Source organism: Aphelocoma coerulescens, chromosome 11, assembly GCF_041296385.1.
Source record: "Aphelocoma coerulescens isolate FSJ_1873_10779 chromosome 11, UR_Acoe_1.0, whole genome shotgun sequence".
Taxonomy (NCBI): Eukaryota; Metazoa; Chordata; class Aves; order Passeriformes; family Corvidae; genus Aphelocoma; species Aphelocoma coerulescens.
This window is the reverse complement of record NC_091025.1, coordinates 8,215,948-8,240,731: the sequence shown is the minus strand read 5'-3', so window position 1 is coordinate 8,240,731 and position 24,784 is coordinate 8,215,948. Positions and strand designations below refer to the sequence as shown.

At 57.4% G+C, this 24,784-nt stretch overlaps 2 protein-coding genes across 3 annotated transcripts; one reads left to right on the top strand and one right to left on the bottom strand.

Annotated features, from left to right (window-relative positions):
- The first annotated feature begins 81 nt into the window (after nt 1–81).
- On the top strand, nt 82–3,900 carry LDHD (lactate dehydrogenase D). 2 transcript variants are annotated; one of them, XM_069026499.1, is made up of 11 exons: nt 82–195; nt 323–435; nt 721–862; nt 946–1,087; nt 1,360–1,519; nt 1,597–1,796; nt 1,875–2,003; nt 2,693–2,820; nt 2,899–2,989; nt 3,078–3,189; nt 3,266–3,601. In XM_069026499.1, exons 1-11 carry the CDS (start codon nt 82–84, stop codon nt 3,429–3,431), a joined length of 1,497 nt encoding a protein of 498 aa, XP_068882600.1. In that variant the 3' UTR covers nt 3,432–3,601. The 2 variants fall into 2 exon arrangements, with proteins under 2 accessions (XP_068882600.1, XP_068882599.1); XM_069026498.1 differs by lacking the exon at nt 2,693–2,820 and having other exon boundaries at nt 89–195; nt 3,266–3,900.
- ZNRF1 (zinc and ring finger 1) lies at nt 3,881–24,411 on the bottom strand. The gene is given in 6 exon segments (XM_069026500.1): nt 3,881–5,175; nt 5,324–5,414; nt 5,508–5,613; nt 6,285–6,380; nt 23,564–23,915; nt 23,917–24,411. Coding segments are annotated over 5 exon segments (705 nt in total). The 5' UTR covers nt 24,010–24,411; the 3' UTR covers nt 3,881–5,175; nt 5,324–5,356.
- Between the last annotated feature and the right edge of the window lie 373 nt (nt 24,412–24,784).

The window sequence follows — 24,784 nt, the reverse complement described above, 5'->3', positions numbered from 1 at the left end:
TCAGGGACACACTCGCGTGTGGCTGGAGCCACCTTAAGGTGTCAGGGTGGGGGAGGGACGGACAGGCTGCGGGGGAGGGCAATGTCCTGGTCCTGTGCAGTCCCCATGTTCCCGGTCTTGTCCCGTCAAGACATGGCCCTGCGGAGGGTGCTGGCGCTCGGGGCAGCCCTGGGGCGCCGCAGCTGCTGCTCCAAGGTGGGGCCGGGGCTCCGAAGGGCACTCAGGTCCTGACGCGGCCACTTGGCCTTGTGCCCTTGGCCCATGGCCGCGATCAGACCCTCCCCACTGCGTCCCTGAAGGGCCCTCGTTGTTCCCCCCGCAGCCCTCGCTGCCCCCGGACTTCGTGGAGGCCCTGAGGGCCGTGGTTGGGGCCCCCAATGTCTCCACGGCCACAGCGGTGCGGGAGCAGCACGGCCACGATGAGTCCATGCACCCGTGAGTGCCTCCGGAGCTGGGACCCCTGGGGAAGGCTCTGGGGAGGGGAAAGACCATGGGAAGGGGAAGGGTCATAGGGAAGGGAAGAAATCTAGGGAGGACAAGAGGCACGGGAAGGGGAAGGGTCATACGGGGAGGGGCCAGCTGTGGGCATGGGAAATGTTTGGGTAGACAAGGGGCCGTGGGGAGGGGAAGGGGCGTATGGCAAGTCCCGGGCTGGGGGAGGGCCATGGGGAGGACCAAGTGGTTTAAGTCAGTGGGTCAGTGGTGCTGTCTGTCCCTCAGCTGTGCCCCCCCGGACGTCGTGGTGTGGCCCCAGGCGGTGGGGCAGGTGCAGGAGCTGGCAGCGCTCTGTCACCGCTGCCGCGTGCCCATGGTGCCCTTTGGCACCGGTACCGGCCTCGAAGGAGGCGTCAATGCCGTGCAGGTATCGGCTCCCCCGGCACCTCCGACCCCCCGGGGGCTCTGGGTGCCCGGCCGCGCCCAGAGCCCCGGGTGCCCCTGTGCCAGGGCGGTGTCTGCTTTGACCTGAGCCGCATGGACGCCATCGCAGAGCTGAGCCTCGAGGACTTCTCGGTGACAGTGGAGCCCGGTGTCACTCGCAAGGCCCTCAACAAGCACCTGCGTGGCACCGGGCTCTGGTTCCCTGTCGGTACTATAGGCATGAGGGGGGTCATGGGGCTGGGGGTGACAGCACTGGAGGTGCTGGGGATGCCTGTAGGCCTGGGCATGTTGGGAGTGTTGGAGGTGCTGTGGTGTTCATGGGTGCACTGCACTCCCAGGGGTTCCCATGGGAATGGAAGTGGCATGACCCCTGTGCTTCTGGGAATGCCCATAATTTTGCTGTGGTTGAGGTCCCAGTGGTGTCCATGTGGGAGTGGACACCATCCCCACTTGCCTCCCCTGCCCATCCCCTGCTCACAGACCCGGGGGCAGACGCCTCGCTGTGTGGCATGGCTGCCACGGGCGCCTCGGGCACCAACGCGGTGCGCTACGGCACCATGCGCCCCAACGTGCTCAACCTGCGCGTGGTGCTGCCGGACGGGCGCCTGCTCCACACCGCCGGCCCCGGGCGCCAGCCCAGGTGGGCGCTGGGATGCCGGGGGGCTGTGCTGGGCTGGGCATGTGCCGCGTGGGCGCCTGCTCACCAGCTCTGTGCAGGAAGCGGGCGGCTGGCTACGACCTGACCTCGCTCTTCGTGGGCTCTGAGGGCACCCTGGGCTTCCTGACTCAGGCCACGCTGCGCCTGCACCCACTGCCCGAGGCCACTGCTGCCACTGTCACCTCTTTCCCCAGTGTGGGGGCGGCTGTGGCCTGCACAGTCCAGGTGCTGCAGGCCGCTGTGCCCGTGGCCCGCATCGGTAGGTGCCCGCAGCCAGAGGTGGGGCTGGGGGTCCAGGTGCCAGTGGTGGAGCTCAGCACTGCTTCCTCCCACCCAGAGTTCCTGGATGAGGTGATGGCAGATGCCTGTGGCCGCTTCAGTGGGATGGGGCTGCCAGCAGCAGCCACGCTTCTCCTGGAGCTCCACGGCTCCCGGCACAGCCTGGCTGAGCAGCAGCAGCAGACGGGTATGGCTGGGAATAGGGGTGAGGATAGGGTGTCTGGGGCTGGGGGCCATGATGGATACCCAGGGATGAGGGAGGGGTACCCAGGGATATGGGACACAGGACACGGGGACCAGGGTGTTCTGGAGTGAAGTGTGGTGCTAGGGGGCCATGATGTGTCACTGGGGTGAGTGATGGATGTCCAGGACATGGGACAGTGGGACCAGGCATGTCCTGGCGTGAGGGATGGGTGCTCAGGGCTGGGTGGGGATTGGAGACCTTGAGATCATCAGGTTGAGGGACAGGTGCCCAGAGCCTAGAATTGGGGGACTGGTGTCATGGATGGCTGCCTATGGATAGGGGATGGGAGATCAGGGGTGTGCTGAGGAGGGGGATAAGTGGGAGAGGGGGTCCAGCGATGGTCAGGGGTCCTGGGAGAGGGGGACCAGCGATGGAGGCTTGGGATGAGGACTGGGAAGACACTAGGGTGAGGGCTGGGTGTCTGCGCTAGGGTCTGCTGAGGGGCTTGTGGACATGGGATGGGGGGGACCAGGGGTGTCACAGGGTGGTGGACAGGGACCCAGGGACAAGGGGCAGAGGGACCAGGAGTATCCCAGGATGTGGGATGGGTGCCCAGGATGGGCACTGGAGGTCCTGGGCTGGGTGCCCGGGGGTGCTGTGGGTCCTGTCCCAGAGCTCCTGGTCACCATCAGAGGAGATCGTGCGACAGAACGGTGGCTCTGGCCTGGCCTGGGCAGAGGGGCTGGAGGAGCGTGAGCAGCTCTGGTCCATGCGCCACAATGCCTGGTACGCTGCCCTGGCCCTGCGGCCTGGCTGCCAGGTGAGGCACAAGGATGGGGATGATGGCGGCAGCGCCCATGGTGCTGTGAGTGCCACAGCTCTGCCCTCCCTGTCCCAGGGCTACTCCACGGATGTCTGCGTGCCCATCTCCCGCCTGCCCGATGTGGTGGTGGAGACCAAGCAGGACCTGCAGGCCTCCAGCATCACTGGTCAGCAGGGCCACAGCCCCCTGGGACAGAGGAGGTTGGGGGGTCACCATCCTTCATGCCACACACCATCTGACCTGTGGCTTTGCAGGACCCATGGTGGGACATGTGGGCGATGGCAACTTCCACTGCCTCCTCATCTTCAACTCCCAGGACCCAGAGGAGGCCCAGCGCATCCATGCTTTCACCCAGCGCCTGGGCAGGTGGGGCCAGAGTACGCTGGGGGAGCAGGGCTGGATGGACAGACGTCCCCATGCCCTGCCCCTCCCTGTCCTGCAGGCGTGCACTGGCGGCGGGGGGCACCTGCACCGGGGAGCACGGCGTGGGGCTGGGCAAGCGGGCACTGCTGCAGGAGGAGCTGGGCCAGGAGGGCCTGGACACCCTGCGCTCCATCAAGGCTGCGCTCGACCCCCACAACCTCATGAACCCTGGCAAGGTGCTCTGAGGGGGAGCACCGGCACTGAGCTGGAGGTGAGGGGGCCTCAGCCCCTGGTGTCAGGGCCAGAGTGGCCATGCTGCCCTCCAGTGCCACTGTATGTGTCCCTACAAATCCCCCCATCCCCACTTCTGGGGGTCAGGGATCCTCAAAGCCCCAATAAACCCTTTTCACTCAGAGTGTCCATGTGCTGTGAAGTTGTTTGGGTGGACAGGACCGCCCAGCCCCTTCCCAGCAGGCCCCTGTCCCAGACAGCACACACAGGGCAGGGCATTGTTGGCATCCCACTTCAGCCACTTCCCCTGAGCTGCAGTGCTGCTGGTGCCAGGTGGGAGCTCTCTGGGACCTGCCGAGCACCACTGTGGCCATCCATCCCCACATGGCAGGGGGAATTGGCATGGGTGGGGGGCTCCAGCACCCCACTGGCACCATCTGCTTCACCAAGAAAGCCAGTGAAATAAAATAACAGTGAATATTTTATTGAACATTGTTTTAATACCATATCAAAACACCTTGACTAATGAAGGAAGCTCCCCCCAAGCTCTGAACTCTTTTTTTCCCCCGGTTTTTAATATATAAATACAGAAAGGTTTCCCGCAGGGGCACGGCCACCGGCAGGGGAGGTCTCACCAACGAAAATGCGCCCGCCGCGCCAGGAGGGGATGGGGATGGGCGAGGGGGTCACTGCCATGAAATGACACCATCTTGGCACCTCCAGCAAAGCCACCCCTGTGACTAGGGGTGGCCAGGGGCATCCGGGGGGCCATTGGGGCCTTCCCCATACCCTCCTCAAAAGGGTCCAACTCAAAGCCGATGGAAAAGAAAGAGGGGGGGTGGTTTTGGCAAGAGGAGCCCGGCGAGGGGGCACGAGAGGGGCGGCGGGGATGCTGCAGCTCTCCAGTCTCTGAGTGGTTATAGCTGAGTTAAAGAGTGACCAGTCTGTAAACATCACCGGGGCAGGGAAGCTCAAATTGAAGAACACGCCAGTCAACACGAAGCTTCAGTTGTGGTTTGTTGTTTGGTGTTTTTTTTTTTTTGTCCATTTTCTCTTTTTTTCTTCTTTTTTTTCCTTTTTTTTTCCTTTTTTTTCTCGTTGTAAACACTTGAAAGACGGACCCCTGCGACTCAGCAGGGGGGAGCAGTGGCCCCGCTCTCGGCGTGGGGCAGAGTCCCCATCTCAACGCTGCCGGGGCCGGGGTGGAGATCTCCAAAAGGGAGATGGGAGAGAGGAGAAATTTCCCGTTTAGTCAGTGCAAAAAAACCGAGCAGAGCCCCCGGGCGAGTCTGGGTGGGAGGTGGGGGGGTTGCCGGTGAGAAATGCCGCGTGCTCCGTTTGGCCGGCTGTCCCCCGGCAGCTTTCCCCTTTCGGTTCGGGGAGAAAAGCCAAACATCATGGCAGGGTTTTGGCCAAGGGCGTCCCTGGGGCCTCCCTGGCGGGCAGAGCTCTCCTGGTGACCAGCGGCTGTGGAGGGGAGAGCAGGTCGCTCCGCTTTTCTCACACTGTCTTCTCCTGGATGTTTCTTTTTGTTTTAAATCTTTTAAATTAAAAAACAAAACAAAACAAAACAAAAAGCAGAAAAACAACAGAACAAATAAAAATAACAAAATAAAATAAAAACTGCGCCGTTGTCCCAAGTGGATTCAAGTTTCTGGGTTTTATTTTTGTCTTCTTGAGGAATTTAAAGTCAGCCCAAAACTCCAGGCGGGGCGGGGGGGACGGGGAGAGGAGGTACAGCAGGTATAGCAAGGTGCCCTGCAAAGGCAGAGAGAGACCGTCCCGGGTGAGGAGCAGGAGCCCTGGCTGTCACATCCCACCCTATCCCACCCCATCCTCCACTTTCAGCCCTGGATTTAAACGCGGCATGGGAATATCCCTTCTGAGCAGTCCACTACAGGCTCACCTTAGAGAGAAGTCAGCAAGCACGCCCGGCGGGTCAATCAGAAGGATGCTCTGGGCAAGATCTGTTCACTTCAAACCATGAGTCTATACAGCTGCAAGAGGAGAGCATGTTACCACCATGCTTCTGAGCCTCAGGTGTCCCTGCTTGTCCCCTTGCCACCCGCCTGGCTGTCCCCTCATGATACCTTTTGTGATAAATGCAGAGGCAGGGCAGCCTGGCTATCGTGTCCCCCTGCAGCAGCTCCTCCAGGCAGATCACGCACTCGCCAGCGTCCTTGGTCAGCACGTCATCTGGGAGGGGAGGACAGGGCAGCAGTGAGACAGGGACCACTGCAGCATTCCCCTCCCTGGGATGGAGGGAAACCCAGCGTCACTTCAGAGGCAGCCGGGATGGGGTGGAATGGCAACAGCGCTGGAAAACACTGCCAGGAGGCTCACGTGGAGGCACAGGGGGGACACAGGCCTGGGGCATCTGGAGTGAACACAGCCCCCATCCCTGGCTTCCAAAAAATCACCAACCACTAGGGGGTGAGCATCACTCCCACACCAGTGGTCAGGAGAAAGGTGGGAGATGCCGGAGCTTACAGCCCAGTGCTCAGCCTCCTGAGCCGGCCTGCCAGCGAGGAGGGGAGGAAGGCAATGCCCCTTTGTGGGGGTAGCCCAGGAGGACACGCGTCCCCTTCCCCCACCAGGCAGGATGCAGGGCCAAGCAGGGCTCCCTCGGGCACAGAGGGGTGGGGAGGGGGCCACCCTGACGTAGGTGTTACAAAGGAGCCTGAAAGCAAAAGCAGCAGGGTTGAGCCATCACAGGGGAGGGGAATGGAGCAGCACCATCCCACCAGAGCACAGCCCTCTTGGGAAGCCCAGCCAAGCTGCCTGCCCGCAGCAAATGTCTCTCCAGCCTGCCCGGAGCCATCCCAGGGCAGCAGGACACGATGTCCCCAACACAGCCTGTCCCTTACCGTTGTAGGAGAGGCGAGGTTTGCTCAGACACATGATAAAGTGCATTTCCATCTCGTCAGAAGCCACAGATTTGGAGCAAATGGGGCACTTGAAACCTGGAAGGAGAGCAGAGAGATGAGCCCTTAGCGAGGGCAGCAGGAGTCCACGCTGCATCCTGGGGAATCTCTGGGGCCATGGTGAGGCACGGCAGCGGGCAGCCCCTCACCTGCTGCCTGCATGGTGACCCTCACCCCACACTGCACCCACTGGGCACCCACTCATCCTGTGCCGGCCACCAGCAGCGCCAGCGTTGGGGACAGCCACCGAACAGGGGACAGTCGACGAGCTGGTGCGCTGGTTGTCCCCGTGCCCGCTGCACAGAGGGCACGGAGAGCGTGCCAAGGCAGTGCACACGTGGCCATCAGCTGCTGCCGGGCCTTAAAGGGCGAGCAGCAGCCTGGGGCACACAGCACCCAGCCACTGGCAAGTGCAGGGGCATGTCCCTGTGCCTGGACAGTGCTGTCCCTGCTGCCAGAGCTCAGCATCGCATGGCTGAGCCAGAAAAGCTGCAACGAAGGAGTTTTTTGTATAGCTGCAGCAGAAGACTGGCAGATTGGAGCCTCAAACACAAACGGCTGCTTTCTCCAGCTTTCTGCAGGAGTGAAGTGAATGCTCACCCCTCCGATGCCAGCCTGCCTCCCCAGAAGCAGGGGGACCTTGCAGGCTCATGAGGCAGCTTGACCTTGGCCCTGCCTGGTGACTTGGGTTCTTGGATGAAGATGGATGGGATGCCCTGCCCTGAAGATGGATCTGCTCTGCGACCTTACTTGGGGTGGTGTCACACCAGTGTCGTCACCTGCTCGAGCCATGCAGACCACCACGGCATCATCCCCAGCCCCACTGAGTGAGGCTGCCCCAAACCCATTCTGTAAGCCCCAAACTCACAAGGAGCAGAACCCCAAGCAGCCCTGTAGGTCACCCATCTGGGACCCCCTGCCCTTCCACTGCAGCCAGCTCCAGGCCATGTGGTTTGTCACTGCCCAGCAGAGCTGCGCAGCTTGAGCTGAACACGCGTGTGCCACCACCACGGGTTTGCACCAGAATATCCCGCAATTCCCTGCCTGCAGAGAGGGAGAGGGTAATTTAAGGATCTGCCTTCTAAAAGCAGATCAGGTTTGACTGCAGTGCCGCTTAAGAGCTTTCTTCATATATATGCAAAGGCTGCTCAGGAAAGAAAAGGAATGTACACATTATCTAAGGATGAATCAGGTTCTTGTTTGCCACCACCTGGATGTGGACAGGACAATTTTTTTGCTTCTTGGAAGGGAGAAAGTACAGGGTGGCTTTAAGGAGAGGCAGCTCAGACCTCTGCTGTGCAAACAGCCCTGGTAACTGCTCAACACCCGAGTGCTCATTAGCAGCAGTGATAAATACAGTTTACTTCCCAGGTCCTTGGACCCTGCCCCTCCAGAGTGTGGTATTTCCCAGGAGGGCGCAGCAAGGATGAGCACCATGGATGGTATGGGATTGGCTCTAAAAGGACCTGCTAAAAGAAGGAGCCCTCAAGCCCAGGGGTCCCTCCAGTGGGCTGTCCTGCTGGCCTGCAGCATTGCCACGCTGGGAACACATCCCAGCCCCAGCGTGGCCGAGCCATGGGGTCTCTGCTCTGAGTCTGGCCCCAACTGCACCAAGCCCCAGGAGATAGGGCAGCGCTGCAGCCAGGGCCTCATGGGCAGCAGCACCAATCTGCCTTCTCCTCTCCAGCCTAATTTTACTCCTGACCGATTTATACCTTGTGGCAGCCGTACCCATTAGCTGAAGGCACTGATTTTTTCCTCCTCCCAAGTGTTTACCCACCCGGTGTATTTATAGCGTGGATAGCTCGGATAGCCTCCCAGCCTGCCTGCTGCAAGACCCAACTGGCCTCCCCTTGTGAGACACCCTCCCGGTGCCCCGCTCCCCTGGCAGCCCGCCTGCCCCGTCCCTGCCTGAACTGATCCCGCCTGGAGCGGATGGTGTGCCAGCGCCACGGGCACCGGTCCCTACCAGGGGAGCTCTGGGGACTGCTTTCCAGCAGCAAGTGCCTGCAACGGCTGTGAAGGGCTCCCTTTGGAAAAGGCATTTTGTCTGCAAACTCTGTGTCAGGGCAAGGCATTTGTAAAGGTTCCGTACTGTTCCCTGTGCAGTGTGTGGGCAGACCTCGTTTCCTCTGGTCCCCCCTTTTCTGTGCCAATGTGTTATTTTAAACAGCTGTCCCAGATCTGCCAGCTCCAGCAGCACCCGAAGGGATCCTATGAGACGTGCAACCGATGTAAAGGGAAAAGGCCCCGGATGAAACTGCCTGGTCTGTGGCTGCCAGGGCACAGCCGCCAGCAAAGCAGCAGGGCCAGGCAAAGAGCAGGGCCCTTTGCAGGCTCCAGCGAGCGGCTGTTGCTGTATCTCCAGGCCTCTTTGCTAGCTGGGATAGCTTTAGCACGGTTATAAATAGCTGGCATGAACACTCCTCATGCTCCACACTGCTCCCTGGGCAGCTGGCTGGGGCACTGGGACTCCTGACGCCGCCACAGCCCCATGGCAAGGACGTGGGGACATCGGGCAGACGGAGGGGCCCAGGCTCAAGCCCCAGCACGTATGTGGCATCCTCCAGCCAGACGGGTCTGGGGGCTGAGTCAAGTGCAGAAGCACACACACTTTTCTGGCTCTGCATTTCACAAGATGGAGAGGGAAAAAAAAGGAAAGGTAAATAAGCAATTGTATAAATTCCCAAGTTTGAGCAGGAGCAAGAAGCTGGTGTGGAAAGGCTCCCAGGGCAGGGGGCTGCCCTGCACCCCAGCTGTCGGCACAAATACTTGACATTGCAAAAGCAACTGCTTGTGTTTCGCTCCATGGAAGGCACAGGAGCCCACCACCAGCGGGAAAGGGGAGACAGAGGTGAACTCCCTCACCCCTTCTCTATGTGACCTTTGGGTGAAGGTGGTGGGCAGAGAACCAGGGGACAGCCAGCACCCAACAGCAGCAGGCACCAAGTCCAGTGCCTTGGAACATCCCTTCACAGTTCAGGCAGGAGCCTGTCCTGTAGATGAAAGAGCTGCTCTCCACATGGCCAGCCCCCTCCGGGCCATGGTATTTTCCACATTCCCCGAAATCCCCGTTAATTTATCCTGCCTAAGCTGCCAGCCGGAGCAACGCAGGAGATTACATTTTGACAGCTGCTCATGGAAAATTCAGCTCCCTCCCTCCTCCTCGAGCCCTTTCTGTCCTCCTCCCACATGCTTAAAAAAAAAGAGAGGAAGGGCCCAGCTATTCCTCCTTGCCTGGGCCTCCAACACCCATGGGGAGGCCCAGGGGTTGCTCCAGGGAAAGGCCATGGACACGTCCTCCCTCCCTAGGCATCTGGGGCAGCTGGTGATGCCCCTATCCCATGGCACATTAAACCTGAAGCTGGCACTGCCACCTCATGCAGAGATGTGTGGGCAGGTACCAGCGCCCGACAAAAGTAAGTGAAGAAGAGAAGGGTGCTGCAGGAAGGGGGCTGGCCTGGAAAGGCAGGTTCAGGTCAAGACCTGGACTCTTTGTTTCTTGCAGGAGACTTTGAGAAAGCCAAGGGCTTTCCAGGGCTGCGAGACACAGGCTGGCAGGTGATTTAATCTCTCCAATGGCTTGGTCTAGAAACCAGGAGCAAGTGGTGCTGGTGCTCTCCAGGGGCTACTGCCCTCTGAGTATTTTTAGGAAGGTTACACGGTTAATTTTAGAGAGTTGGGCAAAGTAGAGCTGGGAATCTCTGAAAATCTCCACACAGTCCTATGCACACTGAAAAAGCCTGGTGGTTAACCCTCACAGTGCCAAAAGCACTGCCACAGAACTGCAGGGAATTTTTTGGTGGTGGGAGGGTTGAGACACCTTTCCAACCCATTTCTAAGTATCCCAAACAGAGCTGATTCTGGCGCTGGGATAGGAAATTCCCATCACTTGTGTCTACTGAGCGCTACAACAGGGTCAACCACACACTGTCCTGAGAGTGGAAGTGGCTGCTCCCCTTGGGAGTGGGTGAGACCATGTCCATGGGAGCTGCAAGCCTGCCCTGGATCCATGTGCCATGTCTACCTTCACCTGCCAAACCCTCCTCCAGATGGGTGTGCCTCCATGCAGATTGCTTACAGGCCATGGTGCCATCAGGAGTAGCCCCAGCAATAGGACACCCTGGCTTTGTCACTGGCAGGTGGCTGAAACATGGAGAGCAGCAGCTCCTCCACTACACAGCACCTCCAGCAATGGGAGGAAGACACTGGTGGGGATGACGTGCCCTGAAGGCAGGAGGAAATAACAGCTCAGGCACAATGCAAGCAACCCACCCCATACAGCATTCACCAACGGCATCCCTGGTCACCCAGTCTCCCACTACTGCCATGGGATAAACCAGTGCCCTGTGAGTGGGAGTGGCAACACAAACTCCCCAAAACGTGCCTGCCCCAGGAGGGGTCCCTTCTCTGTGCCCAGCCATCTCACAGGACACCTGGAGAAACAGGAAGCTTTGGGTAAGCCTCAGACTGCCGGATGATCACCGAAGATTTGGAAACCTTGGCTGCACAGCCCATCTCCATGTCTCTAGAGAGCATCCTGGGCTCCTGGCCAAGGGAGCTGGCTTATACCAGGTGAGGATGCATCCAAGCATGAGATGAAACCAGGGGATATTTGGTCCAAGCATGCACTCCTGGTGCCTCTTCCTCGCTGAGTAACCTACGAGCATCCCACCTACCCCCATGGCTTCCCTAACACTGCCAGCTGAACCAGCACCAGGTGGAAGCCGGAACACATGGGTCACCTTGAAAAAACCTAGACTAGTGACTGAAGAGGAGGGAAAGACTGAAAGACCAGTTGGTCAATCTGAAGCATGTGGGGTTGGGTGACACAAAGGGGCTCCAAGTCCTCCCCTTCCCTTACCCCTCAAAGGCTCCAGCACAGCCCCAGGAGGGAAGAAAGGATCAGGGAGAGTTGTCCTCTGTGCCAGCAAGTGAAGGAAACCTGACGAGACAAGATATTCAGACCCAACATCTCCTGGAAAATAAATTCCCTATGGGTTTAAAGCAGTCTCATTTTTTTAAAGCAACGGTCAGAGGGCAGCACACTGGAGATGGCACATGGATGCACAGAGCACGTCTCCAGCACTGGGGCACAACAGGGACCTGGCAGCTGAGTGTCTCCTCACGAATGGAAGCCCACCATGGAAGTGAGGCTCTACCAGGCTCAGTGATGCAGTTGGCAATGCTGCAGGAGGCAGCATCAAGTGCCTGCAGGCCAGGGCACCCAGCAGAACCAGGACAGAACCCACTTCCCCCTGCAGAAAGAAAAGGCATCAGCTGCATGGGCAGAGCCAGGAGCTGAGGTCCAAGGCAGCCCTGCTGCTCCGGCAGGACTCAAGGCACCAAGTGAACTCCAGGATGGTGCTGGGTTATTGTGTAGCACAAGGGCTGACACGAGCAGGGACACGTAGGCAGGAAGGAGTAAAGTACTTAGGCTGCCACATTTGCCAGCTTTGAAAAAGCGAGCGTCCTTCCTCCTGATTCAAGGCTGCAGAGAGGTGGGAGAGCATAAAGGACGGCTCCAGGGTGGAAGTAAGACATCCCACCTTTCTGGAGATGGAAGGGAGACAGGCCAGTGAAACAGCCCCAGATGATCAGCCAAGCAGGAGATGTGGCTTGGATGGGACATCTCTGGATGGCAGCGCTTGGAAAGAAACTTGACCCTTTCTGCTGCCTTGGCAGAGGGATGGTCTTGCTCCATCCCCATCCCACCCCAGCATTTCCTTGCTGATTGAGTCAGTTCAGATTGCTGAGAAGGGAAAAAATAAATGTTTGTAATGTGAAAGCAGCACCTCAAAAAGAAGCTAGTTCTGTGCAAGGCCAGGTTTTTCAAGGTCTAAGAAAAGCTGTCCCTGGTGTGCAGTAGCTCCTGGCAAAGTCCCCATGTGGCAAGTGTCTGCTGTCAGGTCAGTCACACACCAGCCAAGGGTGGCAGGGATGTGCCATGGAACACGAAGCTGGCCAAGGCCAGCACACCATCCTAATGCTCAAGACATTGTGTTTTGGAGACACCTCTGTCCACTCCCATGTGACTGAAACCACAAAGAGATGTAACATCAAGGACAAGGCATTAGTGCTTCAGGTGGGACGTGGGGAAGCCATAGGGGTCAGAGGGATGCAGCACACAGGGCGGAGGGGCTGGGTGGCACCACGTCACAGAAGCCCAAGGCTGGCTTGCTGCAAGCCAGTGATGCCTTTTCCTGGTCTTAAAATCAAGAGTCAAACACGGTTAGAAGGGAAAAAGGGATTTTACCTTGGTATTTATTTTAAGATCTTTAGGTGCACTACATCTAGGTCGAATGCACTGAAATGCACACCGCAATGCCCCCCCCCCAAAGATCTGGTATAACATCTTCATGGCATCACCAGGAGGCAGAGCTATTTTTTTTTTAGCCAGTTGGGTTCTTATGGAGGTGGTGGGGGAGGATGGGAAGAAGGAGAACAGATTGCAGTTCTGGGGCTGAGGAAAGCTGGAGAGTTGGAAAGGAGCAGGAGACACAGGAGGGGGAACCCCCCAGGAACGTTTCCTCCAGAGCACCCGAAGCTATCGATTCTCAGCAGATGGACACACCAAAGCCTTACAAAACACCTCCAGCACAGCCCACAGACACTGAGAAGCAGGAGGGCAACGAGGCCTGGTCACAGGATATCCAGACACCAAGTACCCTCCTTGCCTGTCATTGTTTGACTATTGCCCCTTTCATGGCTGTAATTGCAATTTTTGAACAGAAGTATCTATGCTAAGGCAGAAATCATCTCCCTCCTACAGCTCAGGCTGCAGGATCAGTTCCCCCAGACCTGGATGAAAAAGGCAACTTCCCAGGGTCACCCTGTCTTCTGGCAAGTCCTAGTTTACTGCAGAAACACTCCCCCAGCTGCTGGGAACAGGTTTCATAAGGAAGAATGTGTAGCCCAAAGCTAATTTTAGCATCCCAGAGAAGAGTGAAGTTAAGCAGAGGGGTCCTGGGTGATGGCCCAGTGAAGGCATTAACACCTCCAACTCCTGCTGCCAGGCTGCAGGGCTCCAATTTACCAAGTTACAAGCTCATTCAGGGCTCCTGCTAGTCACAAAACAGGTCTGGGGCCATCTCATTGCTCAGGAGAACTGCAGGAATGCTCTGGTGCTGCCTCCACACCCCTCAAGGGATGATCAGGTTTTCAAACTCACTGCCCTGAGAGGACAATGATCCTGCAGGCAGATCTGGGAATTTCCAAGGGGTTTGCCTGCATGCCTGTTTTTATCCTCCCACATATTTCTTGTAGGAAGGAGGAAGACCAGCCAAAGCCCTGCTGTGGGCAGCAATCATCTGCAAGATGCACAGAGCCAGCAGGGTAATGAGGGGGTCCCAGGTGCTGAAATGAAGGAGTGCAGGGGATCCACTGGCAGCACAGTGGGACGCAGCCATTTGGAAATCAGAGCAGCAGAGTTCGACACTTTGGCTTGGCAAGGGCTGGGAGGGGGCAGCGAGGCAACGTCACGCGGGGACTGGTGGGGTGAGTCACTTCTGACTAAGACATCCATTGGGGAGGCACCCACGGAGTCCCCACTGCCAGGCTCCAGCACTGCAGAGCTGCCAGAGGAATTCCCGCTTTTGGAAAGGTTGAAACACAAAAGCCCAACTTGAGCCACTCCCAAACACAGCCGGATCTGACCCCATGGGGTGATCTGCTTCCTGACCCCTGGGTTTTTCCAAAGCAGAAAACTTGTGCTTTGATGCTGCTGAGACTCCACCATACCTCAGCTTCAGATGATCTCTTGGAAGGATGATGGGACACTCCAGAGGCACATGATGACATGCCCTGGCTTTGTGATGCTGGGAGTATGGCCAAGCACTGATTGCACCCAAGTACCTCTTCCTGCCAGGAAGTGATCCCAACCAGCTCCTGAGACACCTCCTCCCTAGGCATCCCACAGCAGCACTGCACAAAGAGCACGGAGGAGTGTCTCTTTGTGCCTGGGCCATGGTGGCAGGATCACTGAGGCAATTGGTTTTCATCAGTGCCACACCCCCAACCCCTGGGGTGCATGGAAAGGACATTGCTTTTTGGGGTAGAGAAAAGGCAATTTTTATGTAGTGGCCAGCAAACAGAGCATAAAAGGCACATAGAGCTGCACCCACAAGCAGCTCATGGCTGGAAAACACTTGTGGCCAGTTCACACTGTTTGTTTCTGCAAAAAGATAGAAAAAAAAATTTTCCACCAATGGAAAAAAAATATCTTAGTGAGGAGCACGCTGCAGAGCAAGCCCTGACCTCACCTGCCCCTCACGTGGGTAGGAAGGGCTGCATGGCACAGAGCATCTCCCTGCTCCCCAGGAGGGACTGTGATTGCTGAGGGATACCCAGTGAATGCCCCAGGCTACCAGAACAGCAGGAAGGGGAAAAAGCAGGTGCGAAGCTGGGGGGTGATCCCACTTCTCTGTCGTACATGGTGCAGAAGGGGAGGGATTCTCCACAGCACCAAGCTGCCTGGACAGGCAGCATGAACTCCCCTTTGACAGCCAAAGGCTGGGGATTTGGGAGGAAGATCTATGCTGAGGATGGGGATACACCACTTCAGAGCTTCCCAGCTACCTTTGCAACATGGAGGCGGCTGGCAGACAGAGCCAGCTTTCTGCAGCTCTGGGAGCCCTCCGAAACACAAAGCACAGCGTCTCAGAGGAATGAGCCCCTCAGCAAGCAGCAGGGTCTGCCCACGCTGGATCCTGCTGGAGGAGGCAGGAGGGGCTACACTCTGTGCCACAGGCAGGAACAACCCTGCCTGGGTATCCCACCTTCTCTGCCTCTTTGCTTCAACATGTGCCAACCTCCAACGTGAGAAGGGCTCCTTCTGAGGAAGGACATAGTGGGGCTGCAGATGACAAAAATCCCAGCTGTGGGATTTGAAGATCTCTCTTCCCCATCACAAAAGGCAACACCCAGAGGAGCAGAGTATAACCCCACTTCCAGAGCCGGGCAGGGCCTTGTGAAGCAGCATTCTCCCGTGAAACATTCACCCAGGACGAGGTGCAGGGTACCACTTGTTTTGTACCTGCCTACAGGGAGCAAAAAGAAATCAAAGGCATCTCCAAACCCCCTCAGAAGGGTAAGATCCAAGAAAACAGCAGACTTCAAGGGCTATGAATCAGTGGCTCCATAAATAAGCACATAGACAGTCGTTTCAAAGCCACAAGATCTGACTGGGGATAACCCGAAATGCCAAGGCATGGTGCTCAGCCTCAGCCTGTCCTGCTCAGCACCAGCTTAACAGAGGGTTGACCCCAAAACTGATCCCAGCCCATACTGACTCGACCTCCCTGCAGACAGTAATTTAAGCCATCTGCCTAGAGCCAAACCCCTCCTCCTTTTCCCCAGCTACAGATGTACAGGCCTTGGATGGATGGATTGAAAGGTGGATCTAATTCCCCTGCAGCGCTTCTGACAAAGTGCAGTTCCATTGCCTTGTAGGAAGAGCTTCCAGGTGAATTACTGCAATTACCCCAGCTGCAGGAGAAACTGAAGGTTTTCCCCTCACTGGTGACAAAGACTTCTCCAAAAAACAATTCCCCAAACGCCCACCACCCCAAGCTGTAATGCAACCATCCAGGATGTGAAGAGCGGAGCCCCCAGCACCACCCTTGAATCGCTAAGCTCTGATCAGAGAAACTCACAGCCATGGTGAAAGCCAGGGGAAGAAGGAAGAGAGCTGTCTTTCGAGGCAGCAACAGGCAAAGAGGCACAGAGGACATGGAAATGTCAGTGGCCTCATCCTGGAAGGAAATAAAATGCTGGGCAGGGATGTGGGACAGGGTCAGCATCACTCAGTTCTCCTGCCTGAGTGCTTCTTTCCCCCTCTTGTGTTGCAGGCAGCTGGCCTCTAAAAATACCCACTGTTGTCACGCCGTCCTGCCTGCTTGGGTCAGGAAACAGCTCTGAGCAGCTTTCAGTTCCATTCTTCATCTGCACTGCTGTGCTTCCCTCACCAGGATCTGTCCCAGCCCCTCTTCTGTGCCTGGCAGGTGACAGTCTTTCAGGAACTATGGCCATAACTTGACATAGACTCAATGAACCAAGGGTGCTAACTGGGAATATACAACCCTGGGAAATTTCTGCTGGGGTTGCTAGAACTAGCAAAAAGGCAAATATTTCCACAGCATCTCTCTGCTTCTCTACAAAGTGCCACAAGACCATTCCAAGGCACACAGTCTAGTTTCATGCCACTGATGGGAAGCCACAGCCACGAGTATGCACGAGCAAGGGAGTCACAGATTTCCCAAGCTCATTCAGCCCATGATACCACAATTATCCCAGGGTCAACCTGGTGCTGATGGTCTATAGGGAAGGAGGGGAGAGAAGAGTCAGCTTCGCCTCAGAGGTGCAGTACACAGCCTCTCCAGTGGTGAGGTACCATCCTGGCAAAATACACCCTGGATAGCACACCCTCAGCTGCCCACAGACATGGCGTTGGGTCTGAGCGATGCATCTGCTCAGGCTCAGCTGGTTGCACATGGCACAAACCTGGCAGTGTGGAGGCACAGGGACCACAGCAGGGAGCATCAAGGTATCAAGTCCTGTGCCAGCAGCACAGAGACCAGCCATGAAGATCTGCCTGCTGCCTCCCTGGCCTTTCCTTCCACCTTCCTCGAATCCCAGGTTGTACGGACCTGCAGCAGGCTGGAAAGTTAAACCATGACGAGAAAGAAGCAGCCCCTGTCCCCCACCACAGGCACTCCCCTCCCCTGCCTGCAGGCCAGCAGGGCAGGAAACCTGCCAGCAGGCAGGCTCTGCCCACGGGAAATGCTGTGCAACAGCACGAGAAGAGGCCCCAGGCAGCACAGCTTCCTGAAGCTGCACCTCCAACAGCCTCCCATCAAAAAGCACTAAGCAAAAGCATTTGGTCAGGCAGCACCTGCAAAGGACAGCATGAGCACCCCTGGAAGGTACTCAAGCACCTAGTGGGTTCACCCACATTTGAAACCTGCCTGGTGGAACTGGTGCAGGGGAGACATTTAAGGCCCAGCTTTAACCACTTTTGCTCTACCTGAAATAAAAAATTGGTGTCTCTACAGAGGGAGGCTTGTTGTACCCCAGTGTACAGCCAGGCCAAAGCAGGTGGGCAAAATGCTCTCCATCAGGGCCTCCTGCTTTACAGCATCACTTGACTGCTCATGTACATCATTCCCAAGCTCTTATGATTTCAATTTTCAAAGGGAACCAGGAGAAAGTCAGGTCACATTTACTCAAAACCAAGTACTCAGCATATCTGGGGTTTTTGTGTACCAGCAGCAGATGCCACAAAATGCATCTCGTGGTTGCCCACTGTCTGCTTGGGGCACCATAACACTGGTCCCTGCAAAGAGAATTTATCTGAAGAGCCCTTTGCTGCCTGTCTGATCTGTCACATGGGAGATTACATTGGAGGGGGGAAAAAAAAAGCCTTTTTTTTTTTCTCCTCCTCCAAAGTGGGCTTTTCTCCCTCCCTGCACTGCTCTTGAAATTAATTTTCAGCATTTAGCAGCATTTTCCCATGACTCTGTGCGGCTGCCTTGGCCAGGCGCCAGCCTGATACTGCTCCTCCACCAAAGATGTCTGTATCTGATTGATCCTCCGGCCAGCAAACGAGAGAGAGAGAGAGGAGCCTTAATAGCACATTAATAAATAAGAGAAGCCTTTACGTTTATTCCAGTCACCGGAACAAACATCTCAGCAAAACAAACCAGCATGGGATAAACTTACGTCACGGGCTGGGAAGACAATCCTGGCTGGGAAGTGGGTCAGCCCAGGAGCACGAGAGCATCATTCTCAGCATCTCTGGAAGATACATGTGCAGAAGGGGGAGAGGGCACCCAGCTACCCTATGCTGATTTATGCACAGGTTTATAGAGGAGACAGCCCAGTTAATGTGCACAGCAATTAGTGCCTTGTTCCTGGAGAAAGCAGCCGGGATTTCAGAGGGCACTGGGGAGGCAAGGCAGCGCAGAGACAGCCTGCGCTAGCTCTCGCTGCGGAGACTGAAGATAACTGCCGCCACCGCCGGCTTCTCACGCACAACGCCAACGTTGACGCACTTAAACTTCATCTCCAGCTCTGGTGTGCATTAAAGCTGTCTTCGAGTCTACTGTCTTCAGGTGTTCAGCACTTTGCTCTTCCGAGGTAGCTGCTGCCTCTTCCCCCCGTCCCAGGTGGATGCTGCCCTGGCAGCTGGCTCAGAGAAGGCAGAGGCAGAAAAGCATTCCCTCCAGACCTGGAGAGCTGAACATCACCAGTGTGGGGAGTCATCAGGACCACTTCTGCACCCACTTCCCAAATGATCTGCAGGCCTGGCAATGATGCAGGTGCTTGACCCAGCTGTCAGACAGTAACCAGCACCAAACCCACAAAAAGATGGTTTGAGGACAGTCATCTTTGGAAATTTCCACTAGCAAAAATAGATTCAGAATGGCAAGTTTGTGCAGACCTTGGGGTGCCCTTCCCCTGGCCTGGCTCCTGTAAGGGGGGAGGGAAGCACATATGATGTCTGCATGTTGAAAACTTCATAGATTCAGTTAGAAGGGAACCACAAGGATCATGAAGTCCAACTCCTGGCCCTGAACAGGACAACCCCAAGAATCACACCATGTGCCTGAGAGCCTTGTCCAAACACTTTCTGAACGCTGTCAGATTTGGTGCTGCAACCACTTCCCTGGAGAGCCTTCCAGTGCCCAACCACACCTTGGATGAAAAATCTTTCCTAACATCCTGTGCAAACCTCCCTTAGCACAGCTCCATGATGTTCCCTTGGACCCTGTCACTGGTCATAGAGAGCAGAGATTGGTGCTGTCCTTCCGTTGTCCCTCCTGTGGAAGCTGCAGCCCATGATGAGCTCTGCCCTCAATCTCTTCTCCAGGCTGAACAAGCCAAGTGACCACAGCTGCTTCTCATATGGCTTCCCCTCTAGACCCTTCACTATCTTCATGTTCCTCCTCTGGATGCTCTCTAACAGCTTTATATTCTTCTTGTGTTGTGGTACCTAAATTGACACACCAGACTAGAGATGAGGCCAAACCAGTACAGAGCAGGACAATCACCTCCCTTGACCGGCTGGCAGTGCTGTGCCTGACAAACCATGGGACACAGTGGGGGCCCTTTTTGGCTGCCAGAACACACTGGTGACAAGTTGGTGGCAGGACAGTCAGGGCTGAGAGCAGCTTTCTGACTACAAGCCAGAATTCAGCCTTCTCATTCTGGTGTAGAGACTGCAATGGCAGGACTATGCGAGGAGCAAGAATTGCCAGGTACCAGTGACAAAAGGCTGAGGACTCAAAGTTGTTGGAGCACAGCAAGGGTTCACCACAGACAGGCCTCTTCCCCGCTTGCAGAGACTGGGGCTGCCCAACACAGGTGTTCACACATCCTCAGCTCACCCTCCAACAACCCCTTTTTCCCTCCCCATACTCTGGAGCCAGATTGAAGAGCACTTCCAGCCTTTTTTGCTCTCTAACCATGCCTGGAGAAGCACCCAGCCCAGCATGCTGGCTGCCATCTCTGCACTAAAAACCTTCCCATCTTCCCCATGCTGGGCCCTCCTGCCCTGAGAACCCAGCTGCTGAGAACCCAGCAGCTCATATGGCAAAGAAGGCCTCCTGACACTGGTGCTACCAGCGTCCAGGACAAACAGTTTGCTTTGTCAGTGCACGGAAAGCCTGTGACATTCCTGGTGGTACTGCACAGGAGGATGAGCTAGGTGTTTCCTTGGCCTAGCCAACAGACAAGGAGATATGGATTTATTAAAGCTTCAAACACTCAAGGGCTTTGGGTGATGAGTGGGATTTCCAGATAAACTTTAAGCTACTTACAGCCTCTGCAAACTCCCTTAGATCCTCTGATGAAGATGAATAACATGAGAGATACTAAGAGAACCACACAAAGCTGGAAACATGCAGCACTAAACCACACATCTCCCTTTTTTCCCTTCTTCCCACTAGCCTTGGCTTTACTGAGAAGTCCTCATAGTCATAAACCTACAGAGGCAGGGTCAAGTGCTACAGGCAAACTCCAAAGTTGTGCAAGATGTGTCATTTTCCACTCATGGAGGCAGGAAGTGGATCTCAGAAACCCTGGGCAGACAGGGAAATCCCAGAGCAGTTTCAGGTGGTGCTGGAACAGCTATATTGCTTGTGTATATGGTGGGCATGCCTGGGAAAATCCCCATCAGGAAACAAGACTCATCCACAGAGGTGCTGTCCTCTCAAAGGGAGGGACAAGCTCCACCATAAAGGTCCACCCCATTTGGAAGATATATGTAGGCTTCACTGTTCACAAGAGCAGCAGCTCTCCTGCCCTCATCCTGGGACAGGCTGAGGCCATCAGTATCTAACTGTTCCTCCCATCCCGGCATCCCAGCAGCCACAGTGAAGCCCAGAGGGATTCAGCATTGGGCTCTTCTCACTGACCAACCCCATGCACAGCACCTTACAGGGATGCTGCAGCATTCATTGGCCTTGGGGACACTTTGTGACCTCCCTCTGCACAGGCTTCCCAGCACAGTCCTCCTCCCTTCCTCTGCAGGCACACCTAGCTCTTCTGCAGGCCTTCAACTGCAGAGAGGAGAAGGAGTGACACCAACCAGGGAAGAGAGCTCAGCCTGCCCCAGCTCACTCCTCAGGGTCCCTGATGAGGGGCCTGATGAGCCATGAAGCAGTTGGAGAGGCACAGAAACTCTGCATGGCAGATACAGGGAGCGGCGAGGCGCCAAGACTGTGTGCTCCCCTTATCACAGGCATGCTGCTGCAACAACAGCACCTTATCACTGCCCTCAAGTCAGGACTCCTCCCTGTCCCACTGAGGACCCCACAGGGCTCAGGTTGCACTTGGAGCTCCCAGCTCATGCCCCAAACCCAAATGCTCCTGGAAAAACGTGAATGCAACCTTCCTTCCCCACATGCAGAAAACGGAACCATTGGAGTCTCCAGAAAGGGGCAGGCAGGGCAAGAATCCACTCTCCAGCCCTGTCAGCCACAGAGTTTGGGGGGCTCCTCTCCTTGGTAGTACAGCAGCTCAGGCAGATCCCAGAGATCCCCAGGCATGCCTCGTGCTGAGTGGGTTTGGTACGTCGGCGGGTCCCCTCACACCCACCCTCAAGTCATCCTTCAAAGGAAGCAGGGACAGTCACGCGCAGCAATGTCAAAGCTCCTCTCCATTTACCAGAGCACTGCTGCTTCAGCACTTTCCAGTGGCTAATGGAGTGGCTCAGCACCGCGAGAGGAGCAGGTCGATGGGGAGGCAGCGGGGAAGACACGAGTAGCTCCTGACTGCCCTGCTGGAGGTTAACCAGCTGCAATGGGAGATTAACAAGAATTTCAGCAATCTTGAGGTGGCTTACTTCCCCCCTTCCCTGCAGTCTCCAAATCCTTCATTAACTTCTTACACTAAGAAAAGAAGAGTGCAAAAGTTAAATGAGCTCTGACAAGTTTTCAGAAGGGTTTTTAAGCATCCTCCACACGTTTTGCTATTAATTAGCAACGAGGAAGAACCACCACCGGGAGAGGCTTCAACACAGACTGAACAGCTCTCACTGCTGCCCGCGTATGCTTCGGCTCAGCTCAAATGCTCTCAAAAGGCCCCAAAAGAGGCACCAGAGAAACCCAGCTCTTGCAGCACTTCCCACAGCTCACGCTGCAATCTTTCAAGGGCACTGTGTTTAACTTAGCAGCACTGCACTAACTCACTCAAGTGGCTGAAAACCAGCTTACTCCATTTTGCAGCTGGTTTATTTTTCTGAACAGGTTTTTGCCTCGAAGCATTGCAGTTTAAAATGTAACTGATACTCTCTGACCAACCACTGTGAGCTGCAGGGTGTTTCTGTAATGAGACCCTCCTCACTCCAGCACCAGGCGCTGCAGAAGCCCCCATGGCCCTCATTCCCACAGAGGCTTGTGGAATACCTGGAAGGATGATGCGCCTTCATTTCTCTCTGTGTTTAGAAACCAGAGCAGCAGCGCAGCCTGTGCAAGGTCACAGAGCAAGAAAGTTTGCAGGAGCTCTTGGTCTCAACTCCGGTGCCACACGCCAGCCCTCTCCATCTGCCAGGGAGGAGGGCAAGTGCCTGGCTTATCCGGATCAATAGAAATCAGACCTGGGGCATTCTGCCACTGAGGATGCAATACAAGACACACAGCTTTGATTGAATGGAGAAGAGCAGCCTCTGGAGACTGGGCATAGGGAAAAAAATCCCAAGTTTTTTTTTTTTTTTCCAAGAAGTAAGAAAATGGGCCCCATGAGATTCTTCTTGCACTTTGTTCTCATCCACTGGTTCAGTTTCAGGCCTTCCTGAAAATGAGGCATTGTCCCAAGGCATATTATGAAATTCCCAGACCACGTCACACAAGGAGAACACAGCATTTGCGAGGGGGACGGGTGGGAGAGAAATCCCAGACTATTCCAGGAAATGCAAGGAGACATCCCTGAAATGACTTCCCCTCCAGCCAGGAGGGGAAGGGAGGACCTCCCACCTCGCTCCTTGTACCCAGCCAAAACTAGGTCAGTGACACAGCCCTGCTCACAGCCAGAGCTCCTCTCCAGACACCAGGACACATGGAAGAGTCCAGCCAGGAGGGTGAAGGGGGTAACCTTGCCCCTTTCCATAGCCTGACACGTTTCCTGCAAGAGAACCCAGCTGGCCCTGTTGAAGAGGCAGGCAGTTCCTCCTCTGCTTCCTCCTCAGCACCACAACACTGCCAGCTGGCTTCAAAGAGAAAACCCACTTTGGCCTCTCCCTGGCCCTTTATCAGACAAAACAAAGGAAAAAGAAAATCCCCACACCTTGCTTCCAAAGGCTTCCTCTTTCCCAGTTTCTAAGGCCAGGAACTGCTATACCTGACTGGCAACCCCCAAACACCTTCAGAAAAGACATGAGGTGCTCATCCTGGTCTGCAAAAGCCATGGTCTTGAGACCTCAAGACCACTATCCCCCACGTCAAGGGGGGTAGGGTGGGGGTACCACATCCACATACTTCACATCTCAGAGCCAGAACACCTCCCTTCTAGAAAGCCTCCTCCCTTCACAGCCCCTTCCTCCCTTGACCTTGACACAGATGCCAGCTCCAGCACGCACCCACCCGTCTGTGCCGGGGAGGGGATGGCGATGAGGGTCCAAGATGGGGGCAGCTCCCCCTTCCCGGGTGAACCGCGCCCACCGCCGCCCCCGGGCACCCACGGAGGGAGGGGAAGCCGGGGTAAGACTCTGGGGAGCCGGCACTCACCGCTGTGCGAGCTGAACCACCGCGGTGCGATGTGAAGGGGCAGCGCGTCGGCCAGCGAGGCCCTGGCGCCCAGGTAGAGCATCCCGTCTCTATGGTGACCGCCTCCCGTCTCCTGGAAACCGTTGCCATGGGCGTACGTGGAGTCGGAGCCCGGACCGCCGCCGCCGCCGCCCGGGGCCCGCTCGGCCTCCCCCGCCGCCCGTGCCGCCGCCGCGTACAGCCCGAAGGGGACGGCGCCGGCCGCCGCCGGGTCCATGCCCATCCCGGCCACCGAGCTGACGGAGCGGCTGCGCAGCCCCATCGCGCCGCCGCCGCCGCCCGCCCGGTAATGGCCGAAGGGGGGCGGCCCCCCCCCCTCCTCCCGGCGGCGGCACGGCGCTGTCATCCGTCGACACCCCCGGGAAGGGGCCCCGCGAACGGGTCGCCGTGCTCTGCTTGCCCCCCATGTGGGCGCCGCCGGGCCGGAGGGAGCCGAGCGACAGCCCCCCGCGGGGAACGGGGCCGCGCCGCCCCCGCTGGGAGGCGAGAGGGGGCGGAAGGAAGCGGGGGGGCGCGGGGAGCTACGGGCGAAAACCCATCCCCGCCCCAGGCATCCTCCCCCCGCCGGGCCCGCAGGGGCGAGGGCGCCCCGAGTCCGCCGCCGCCGCCGCCGTCACCCCCGGCGGAGGCCGCCGAGGGCTCCGGGGCCGCGGAGCGGGGAGGGAGCGGCGGGGGAGGGGGGGGATGGACGCCGGCAGGGTCGCTCCGCCCGCCTCGCTGGTGCCCGGGGCGCGGCCGGGAGCCGGGCGCGGATCAGCTGCGGCCCATGGGCGGCGGGGGCGGCGGGGGCGGCGCGCCCCGCTCCGCTGCGCTGCGCCGCGCCGGGCACGGCCTCGCTGCGGCCGCCGCCTGGTGCTGGGCGCCGCGCCGGAGACAATAGCGGCCGGCAGCACGCATGCTCCCGCCCCCGGCCCCCCCGGCCCGCCGCCCTTAACCCCTGCACCGCCGCCGCCCGGCGCTGCGCTTGCCGCCGCGGGACGCGGAGCCGCCGCTGCACCGGCGGGCGGGCGGGCGGGCGCTGCCCCGCGGAACACAACCCTCGACCCACGCCACGCACATATCTTGCTCTGCAGCGGGGCTGCGACCACCCGCAGGCTTCCGCGACCAGAGCCCCTCCAGGGAGGCTGGACCCGCCCTGGAACCCGCTTCGGGCCGTGGGACCTCCAGCGGCTCCACGGCACT

Coding starts and splice junctions, on each gene's coding strand:
- LDHD (XM_069026498.1), top strand. CDS start 106: ATGTTCCCGGTCTTGTCCCGTCAAGACATGGCCCTGCGGAGGGTGCTG. Junction 1,520..1,596: donor GGCCCCGGGCGCCAGCCCAG/GTGGGCGCTGGG, acceptor AGCTCTGTGCAG/GAAGCGGGCGGCTGGCTACG. Junction 2,990..3,077: donor GCAGGCCTCCAGCATCACTG/GTCAGCAGGGCC, acceptor GTGGCTTTGCAG/GACCCATGGTGGGACATGTG.